This window comes from Hypomesus transpacificus, chromosome 11 (genome assembly GCF_021917145.1).
Source record: "Hypomesus transpacificus isolate Combined female chromosome 11, fHypTra1, whole genome shotgun sequence".
NCBI classification, from domain to species: Eukaryota; Metazoa; Chordata; class Actinopteri; order Osmeriformes; family Osmeridae; genus Hypomesus; species Hypomesus transpacificus.
Genome location: NC_061070.1, coordinates 18900813 through 18910454, shown reverse-complemented (window position 1 = coordinate 18910454; position 9642 = coordinate 18900813). Strand labels below are relative to the sequence as shown.

Genomic DNA, 9642 nt, shown 5'->3' with positions numbered 1-9642 from the left:
CTTCAATGACAATAGTTTTTTTTTTTTTTTATATATATATATATATAATCATGAATATACCCTCTGTGTATGTATCTTATTTTCTCATTCAAATGTGTCGGAAGGTTGAGGAGAATTGGAGTGAGCTGCTCCAGAAATTGAAGGAATCTGTGCAGCAGAGCGCGTGGAGGCTGGCACCCGACGAGTTGCACGTACACAGTTGGCATGTATCCCCCGAGAAGGAGATCCTGGAGAGGCGAGGAAATCTGATCTATGTAATCAGGGGGTTCAAAGGCTGTCACTGCAAGTTCAATTCAGAGTCATTAATCTAAATGTTTATTTTGATAGTGTAAATAGGTTATAGATCTATTTAATACCGTTAGTTTATTTTCAAAGGATTGTGTGAATTTAACGCCAGACTAAACAATAAAGCGGAACAGCGATATACAATTTACACCGCAGACATAGCCTACGTCTGCATAAATACACCACCACCCCCCCAAAAAAAGCAAATGCCACAACGTTCTGTTAGGATGCCCAAACTACATTTCCCAGCATGCATCTCTCCCTATTACGCAAGAAGCCAGCGCAAAAGCCCTGCCACACGAGGTCCGTAGACTTGCCAGTGATTCAAGTGCGAAATGAAATGTTTCAAGTCGTGTTGTTGTACGATTTAAAACTCAACAAAACGTTTTCGTTTTGGATTTAATCTCTTAGATATAGTTTCATAATTCTGTATTATACTATGAATCATTAGCATATCCCAAATGAACCATTTTCCCTAGGCGATAGACACGGGACATGCAATTGATTCTTGTTCAAATAATCGTTTTTTTTCTCTTAACCAGGCTATAGTTGTTTAGTGTTTAACGACATTAACCTAACTTTCAAAACACAGTTACCAAACACAACTGTTCCGGTATGAATAAGCGAGAAGGTAATTGCAAGCATGCATCATGAGGCTTGTCTCATTTGGATGTGGTCATTTAGCTACCTAGCGTTAGCTAACTAGTTATCTGTTTACTGGTAGCTTGCTGGCCAGCTAGCTAATGAAGTTTACTTGTTTTAGGTGAAGCGTGTCCCCGCAGAAGAAAGAATGATGGCACGCCGTTTAAATCGGAGGACAGTGACGTACCCTCCCCTGTGTTATCTGCATTCAAGGGTATACCAATCTATCTTATACACAGTACACTTTCTGGCAAATTATGTTTATTTTTTATATTTATTGTCACTGCATAGACACAACTACCAGTCTTAGTAAATCAAGACAGTGAAATAAGTGGCCATTAATTGGAGACCTAATCTTGGTGTCCGAAGTTTTCCAGCAGGAGCTTGACGTCAAACACGATAAACATGAGAGGTTGGTTAAACTCAGCCGGGACATCACCATCGAGAGCAAGAGGAGCATATTCCTACTGCACAGAGTAACCAGGTAACATTTGATATTTACATTTGATTAATTTAACATTGTACATGGCATGCACAGCTGTGTGTGAGCCGGCGTCAGAGTGTTGAATGGTCCTGCAGTGTACCGAACGTGGAGGTTGTCCTGGTGGAGGCAGACACCAAGCTGGACGCTGTGAGGGAGAAGATTGGTCAGGTTGCTGAGGAGCTGAGAGGAGAGGACTTGTATCAGTTCCACAGAGCATTCACACCAGGTGAGCTATCATTAATCCCTCCCTCCATTCATCCCTCCATTCATCCCTCTCAAGAAAAGATAAGTATTACCTCGAAATAGATGTAAACAGTTGATTTGACATTTTATTTGACTCAAGGTTATCTAAGTGACTGATTGAAAGCAAGGCTGTAATGACTCATACGTGTTCAGTTTCAATCCCCCTCAAGCCTTCTGATGAAAAGGTCTGTTTTTCCACTTCTCCAAAAAAATAGAAAAATATAATGAGTAGATAAGTTAGCTGTTATCTCGGAGCTGGGGAAGTCCTTTTGAGATTGCTTGTCAGGGTTTGTTGCTGTATTCCCCTGCAACGTGACTCCTAGCAGTTCCCACCAATTAGATGTTTATTTATATATTTATCTTAACCTCGTTATTAGATTCAGTATATGGTCATTCTCGCCCCAACAAATGATTAACCTGGCTGGACTGGAAGTCTGCAGTCACGTTTAATGGGTTTGTTTTCCAAACAAGTACCATTAAAGTGTTGTGAGCTGAATTTGAAGGTAATTGCTCCTGATAAGAGACTGGTGCTGCACGTTGATAAGCTGGAGAGCTGGAGGCTGGCTATCTGGGTCTGGAGGGCTATCTGCAGCTTGAGCTGTTCTGGGTCTGGAGGGCTATCTGCAGCTTGAGCTGTTCTGGGTCTGGAGGGCTATCTGCAGCTTGAGCTGTTCTGGGTCTGGAGGGCTATCTGCAGCTTGAGCTGTTCTGGGTCTGGAGGGCTATCTGCAGCTTGAGCTGTTCTGGGTCTGGAGGGCTATCTGCAGCTTGAGCTGTTCTTGGTCTGGAGGGCTATCTGCAGCTTGAGCTGTTCTGGGTCTGGAGGGCTATCTGCAGCTTGAGCTGTTCTGGGTCTGGAGGCTTGTCTGCTGTCTGTCTCAGAGGGCTGCGGTGGACGTGAGGCACGGCCTGGAGGACACGTAGTTCCCAGGGTGCATCAGGAGAGGCGGATGGGAGTTCCCAGGGTGCATCAGGAGAGGACCATGGGAGCTCCCAGGGTGCATCAGGAGAGGAGCATGGGAGCTCCCAGGATCTGAACAGCCTTGTAGTCTCGTGGGAGAGACTCTAGCATGTTGTAGCTGTTGAATGAATTGAATTTGTAGTATGTGCTTGATTGGATCAGAGACATTTATGTCTTTAATATTGTTGTGATGTGTCGTTGGCCTGGAACTGATCAGCAAACAGATTAATCCTCCTCCGGAGTGATCAATGCTGAAAGCTGTGATAACCCTGTAGACCTTTTGAGGTGTCACAACATGCAGATGTATCAGTGGTACAGGTTGTCAGACTTATGGGTGAGCTGCTGTACTTATGTGAGACAGCCTGGATCTTTCCATCCAGGCCTTGCCAGCATCCTCTGGCCAGAGGGCCCAGTGCTGCAGCCTGCTTCTATAGACTGAAGTTGGCGTTAAAACCAGGATGTGCTAGAACCATGTGTGAAGGGCCTGCTGTATTGTGTTGGGTGAGTACAGGTACAGCATGTGTCTAGGAGAACCTAGTGGCTTTTGAAATGAGTGGCGTTTGTATGGTAGATGTGTAGGCAATAGGCTGCCAGACATACTTAAATATCTTGGAGTAAAGTTAAGAACAGAACATTATTAAAGTAAATTATTGTTTTTGTTATTGCTAATTACTTCCATCTGGTCATTTATTAAATGGAATTATTTACCTTATTTTGGGTCTGTGCTGGGACTAGCAGCTCTGTTGCTCAGTCTGTTGGTCACCCACAAAAACTGTGTTAACATACGTGGTTGCAGCTATTTTCACTTGTTTTGTTGGGTGTTTTTCTGTGCTTGATTGTAACCTGTTGGAATCCTCAGAAACTATCTGACTGAAATTAAGTGATCGAGGGAGTGGACTCGGGAACTTGAGTGAACTTTGCCTGCCAGCTTCAAAGCAGGCAACTTTTTCATGTAACTTCCTGCGTGGTTAAGACTGGCGTTCAGTGTCATCATTGTCCATCACAACAGAACGAGTCAATGTTTTGAGATGTCTCAGCACAGGAGCTGTTGTCTCTCAACAAGATTCAGACATTCAGGATTCAAGTGCAGGTTCTGTAAAGGCAGATTTGTGCTGGGAAAGGTGTTTGTTTTACTCGATTAACAGTCTAAAGAAACTGTCTGGTCCCGGGAGTCTGGTATTTCTTGGGTGAAGTCATCACCTTTCCTGTTTTGCAGATTCAAAAGAACATGGCTGTGAAAGTCTGTCGCTGCGACCAATCATGGTGGGTTATTAGTTGTTGAAGTGGCATGATTGGACAGAACAAGAGACAATCCTGAGTATGGTAAAAGTTTGGTTGTTATTTTAAAACAACAGAGAGCTAAATAAGTGAGTCTGACTTCTGAATGAACCACAGCCTCAACCAGACCCAGGCTCTGTGGGCAGGGACAGGGAGATAGAGGTCCTTTGATGTCAAATTGCCGCTCCAAAAGTAAACGTTGGACACAATGTCTTCCGTCCTGTGATTATTGGATTGTTGTTTACATGAGTGGTGGAAACGAATAGGGGGTCATCTACGATGCCTCACTCTGAACGCCTACACAGATCCTCATCCCTCCAGCTAGGGTTAAACCATTCTGCTCCTGTTAAAATCAAGGGGAAACGGTTTTGTTTGAGGTAATAGCGAGGTGCTGTTTCCTGTGTGTCCTCTCAGGGATCCAGGAGTACGTGGAGGCCGTGTCCTTCCAGCATTTCATCCGCCATCGCTCCCTCATCAGCCTGGAGGAGATCAACGCCCGGCTGGTGTTCATCAAAGAGGGCAAGGTACAGTCCACACCTCACACATGGTACAGTCCACACCTCACACATGGTACAGTCCACACCTCACACATGGTACAGTCCACACCTCACACATGGTACAGTCCACACCTCACACATGGCACAGTCCACACCTCACACATGGTACAGTCCACACCTCACATGGTACAGTCCACACCTCACATGGTACAGTCCACACCTCACACATGGTACAGTCCACACCTCACACATGGTACAGTCCACACCTCACATGGTACAGTCCACACCTCACACATGGTACAGTCCACACCTCACACATGGCACAGTCCACACCTCACACATGGTACAGTCCACACCTCACACATGGTACAGTCCACACCTCACACATGGTACAGTCCACACCTCACACATGGTACAGTCCACACCTCACATGGTACAGTCCACACCTCACACATGGTACAGTCCACACCTCACACATGGTACAGTCCACACCTCACATGGTACAGTCCACACCTCACACATGGTACAGTCCACACCTCACACATGGTACAGTCCACACCTCACACATGGTACAGTCCACACCTCACATGGTACAGTCCACACCTCACATGGTACAGTCCACACCTCACACATGGTACAGTCCCCACCTCACATGGTACAGTCCACACCTCACACATGGTACAGTCCACACCTCACACATGGCACAGTCCACACCTCACACATGGTACAGTCCACACCTCACACATGGTACAGTCCACACCTCACACATGGTACAGTCCACACCTCACATGGTACAGTCCACACCTCACACATGGTACAGTCCACACCTCACACATGGTACAGTCCACACCTCACATGGTACAGTCCACACCTCACACATGGTACAGTCCACACCTCACATGGTACAGTCCACACCTCACACATGGTACAGTCCACACCTCACACATGGTACAGTCCACACCTCACACATGGTACAGTCCACACCTCACACATGGTACAGTTTACACTTCACACATAAAGGAAACGCTTATCGTTTACATTCTGTGCTCACCAGTTAAACTGATATGGAATCCAATTAGTGACATAATGTTTTGAATTTAAAATTGAATTGAGTTTTGGAATTTGAAATCTGATCCTAAAATTCAAGGTTCGGAAATTCAGGTTGCTCAAGTTCGAACAGTAAAATTCAGAGGCCAAACATTCGAGCCGAAAAAATTTGAGCCGGTAAAAATCCGGCTCAGATCCACATCCGGGAATTTGGGGGATCTTTATTTGAGCAACCTGAATTTCTGAAGCCTTTTTTTGTTTGATTGTTTTAAATCAGAATTTTGTTTTTACGTTTAAATAAATTCATATTTCAATTTCAATTCAAAACCAACAAATTCGGTGGTGTTAAAATTTCTATATTAAGTTTTCAAATTCAAAACGTAATGTCACTGATTTGATACCCTATACTGAGTACTGAGTCTCACAAACTGCTGAACAGTTAAACAAGATTTCTGACTGGTTAATTTGTGTGTCACAAAATCAGGTGCAAACACCTTTCAAGGGCAGGTAAACAGAATATTAGTCATTTTGCCTAGTTCTAATGCATACTTTCATGTACTGACTTTAGTTGAGGAAAAATACTTGAGTTTGGAATCTGGTTTGTTGATTGTTTTGGTGGTTGTTGTTTCTGGCTTGATCACGGCCTGCAGTTTGTGAAGCACTTCCCAGCGCTCTTATCTGATTGGTCAGAGTCCCTGCATGGCCTCGGACTATTTTTAGATTGAGATGTTGGAAGCCTGCATCCTAACTCCTTGAACATACAGTAACTCTCTTGTGTCCAAAGTTATTTGCTCTCTTATCACCAACCTGCTGTCTGGATCAGCTGAGTTCATTTCGGCTCTTTCCTTTTTTAGAATGGCTGTTATCTCGTGGCGTAGTGCACAGAAAACACACAACACTGCTAATTCATCTTCCAATCTGCTTATTGGCCACCATTGTTGACAAAGTCATTGTTTGACGGTCAGAACATGGATGGCTGTCTAAACATAAAGCTGTGAGAGTTCCTCATCAGCTCTGTGTGAGTGTCCACAGGTGAACCCAGTATGTGGACGATGACGCTTCCTCTTCCTGTCCTGCAGGGGTGCGAGGGTCACGCCCCAGACACCACAGTGCTCACCTTCCAGGTGACGCCCACAGACTACCTGCTGGGCGTGGCCGACCTGACGGGGGAGCTCATGCGCATGTGCATCAGCAGCGTGGGGAACGGAGACATGGACACGCCCTTCCAACTCAGCCAGTTCCTGAGGCAGATCCATGACGGCTTCGCCTACATCGGGAACACGGGGCCTTACGAGGTGTCCAAGAAGCTGCACACCCTCCGGCAGAGCCTGGCCAAGGTGGAGGACGCCTGCTACACCCTGCGCGTGAGGGGCTCCGAGATCCCCAAGCACATGCTGGCGGACGTGTTCTCCAGCAGGGCGGCGCTCATGGACACGGATGAGGGCGTGGCCTAGATGAGCAAGGCTTCTGGTTGGTCCACAGCCCGGTGTGTGTGTGGAGGGGGAGGGGGGGTGTTCTCTGCTTCATATCACAAATAGTTTGGTTGTGTTTTGTTGTTATGCTGTGAGAGTCATGTGCCGGTTTAGTATTTGATGTTTGCCATTCCTCGAGTTGGGAAAGCCTTCACCACTGTCTCAATGTTAGGATGTGGAATGCCACACGCTTGTTTTATATTTTCAGGTTGTTTGCATTGAAGTTAGTGAAAATAAATCAAATAAAGCCTTTTGTGATAAACTGCTGTCGTTGCTTCTCATGATATAAAAGTGACGCATATGTGGGGATGTAATCAATCCAGCTTCAATCCAGCTTCAATCCAGCTTCAATCCAGCTTCAATTCTCCATTATTCAAACATGACAACAGCCATCGCTTTGAAGTGCTGCTATCTGCCTGGACCTGCCTGTGCGGTTGCAATAGTTTATTTTTCTCTCCTGTCTGTGAGTCAAACGGATAATGTAAGGTAGGCCCGGTGCTATCTGTCTGACCGCAGGGTGAATGAGCTGTCTGCTGTAGGTGCCTTTAGGGAACCTCCCTGCCTCACACCCTCAGATAACCCTGACTGGGATGGAATGAAAGCAAACTCCAAAAGGCTTCGGCAAATACTAGTTTTTTCTCATCATGACATTTTTGCGTCTAAAAGGTTAGTCTGAGATATAGAGGCACTGGGGTTGGCTTCAATTGTTTTTTCTTTATTAATATTAATATTGGTTTTGGCACATGCTATCATAAATATTAGCACATTTTACCCAAATATTGAGATCTACTGAGGTGGGCAAAGTTTATTTCTGACAGTATTTGAAGTACAAAAGTTACTTCAGTTCTGTAAGAGCAAGAGCTCCCTGTTTGCTCCCAGAAACATCAGTTCAGTTCTTTCCCCTTCAGGAACAGTAACCATCTCTAAAATAGGACTGCTGTGCTGTAATCTTAGCCGTAGGCATTAGTATGGTGAATTTTAATTAATTATTCTCAGTCGACGTACGTACGTACGTAGGCGACGTATCCTACCCCTTAGAGGTTTTATAATGCGCGTACCCCATCTGGTGGTGACTGCTGGTAATACACACTAACAGCCCAGATTTGGAAGTAAAAGTTTTCCGTAAAAACAAACGGACTCAGGGAAAGATTATGAATCAGCTATGGCATATTGAGTGGTTGTCTGTGTAAAGTCGTCGTGAGTTTAGGTTCGATTATAAAACAGGTATGTGGTTAGCTTGACAGAAATCATCAATTTTCCCATGCATTAGAAGCGAAGACATTAGTCATTAGAAGCCCATTTGGTATTTGTGTCTCAACAATTTTAGAAGCCTTTAGTCACGTGAAAGTCACAGAGTAGCATAATCATTGTAGATTATCCTGATAAAATCCAAGATAATTTGAATTTATTTCCGCCCTTAACGCACTGCTTTCCACCCTATAGTCTACATTTGTAGCTTTCTCCAAAACAGACTAAAAACAATCAAAGAGATTAATTCAATAATGCTGTTACTTATGTAAAATAGCCATAATGTTTTGTATTGATGCGACCGCAACTATTGGCTGTCTCGTGTATAAGGCGGCCAAAAGGAGCTCGAGTCAAATTCCATCACACGTAGGACAGTTCCTTGCGTTCGCGTTCCGCCAACACGACACATAACGGAGCGAAGTGCGCCATGGGGCGCCGATATTCGATTTCAATCGCCTGGACTGTAATGTATTGAAATTGATATATTACTATAATAAGCTTGAAACGTTTAATAGTTCCCTTTTGTTTTACTCGTTGCTCGATAGGCTATCATAACCTCCGAAGTTTATTTTATTTGCTTTCAGGACCGTTATCCTTACAGTTAGCGCAGGACTGCCTACAGTTAAGGTAGCCTATTATACTTCGTTGCTGATCGTGTATAAATAATAGGGCACTACTTTACAAGTAGGTACAGCCTCTGACACTGTTATTATGGGCATTTGAATGCCGAAAAGGCGGAGTGAATAACAACATTCCATCCCAAGTGGGGAAAAAACAAGTTTCAAGGAGTCTGTTCTTTACAACGGAAATGAGATCAGTCGCTGTGCTTTCCTACGTTTGGCGAGGGGATCCCACTTTAATAGTTTTTTTTGTCGTTTTAGCTCATGTGTTTCATTTGGAAATATAACTTCAAGTCGTTCTTTCATCAAGATGTTTGCCGGGTTGATGACTTTGGAATTCCAAGGTAAGTTGACAGCCGCCACGCGCATCTTCAACGTTGCTCATGACAATGGAAGACATTCGCCTGTTGGAAGTTGTGTAGTTTCTCCAAATAGGCCTAGTGATTTCTAACATTTAAAACGATAAAAAGTTCAGATATTTACAAAGGAATGATCATATAGTGAAGAAGATGAAGATAGAAATGGAATTTGCTCTCAGCAGTTTAGTATGGCTGTAACTGCTGTTAACAAAAAAGCCAGCCGATACCCAAGTGTGATAGCCTACATAGCTACGCTACTGTAGCTATCTCGAATCAGAATGTAATCATTGATATTTAAAATGTAGGGCCTGATTATTTGACAATGATGATAACGTGGCTAACACAGGTGTGAGCCAGGCTTTGGGTGAGTGGATTGATGCTTGACCTTAATTCCTCACTGTAGCTGAGTGATCTTCTTCACATGGTAAAGCTTTTGATTGTGGGAATTTGCCGGATGATGCAGGCTGTTTAGCTGCCCTACTGACATTGTGTCCGAGGTCTTTGCA

General features: G+C 44.3%; 2 protein-coding genes across 3 annotated transcripts in view; both read left to right on the top strand.

Moving 5' to 3' along the window:
- The first annotated feature begins 590 nt into the window (after positions 1–590).
- tsnax (translin-associated factor X) lies at positions 591–7171 on the top strand. Its single transcript, XM_047029241.1, has 6 exons — positions 591–916; positions 1049–1141; positions 1297–1411; positions 1507–1637; positions 4308–4417; positions 6517–7171. Exons 1-6 carry the CDS (start codon positions 901–903, stop codon positions 6889–6891), a joined length of 840 nt encoding a protein of 279 aa, XP_046885197.1. The 5' UTR covers positions 591–900; the 3' UTR covers positions 6892–7171.
- Positions 7172–8513: 1342 nt separating this feature from the next.
- disc1 (DISC1 scaffold protein) overlaps positions 8514–9642 on the top strand; it is a 36523-nt gene continuing 35394 nt past the window's right edge. For both annotated transcript variants that reach the window (XM_047029198.1, XM_047029199.1), the window contains exon 1: positions 8514–9121. In XM_047029198.1, the coding sequence (XP_046885154.1) occupies positions 9088–9121 (34 nt within the window). In that variant the 5' untranslated portion in view covers positions 8514–9087. The remainder of the gene's footprint in view (positions 9122–9642) is intronic.

Coding starts and splice junctions, on each gene's coding strand:
- tsnax (XM_047029241.1), top strand. Junction 1,412..1,506: donor CTACTGCACAGAGTAACCAG/GTAACATTTGAT, acceptor ATGGTCCTGCAG/TGTACCGAACGTGGAGGTTG. Junction 1,638..4,307: donor CCACAGAGCATTCACACCAG/GTGAGCTATCAT, acceptor GTGTCCTCTCAG/GGATCCAGGAGTACGTGGAG.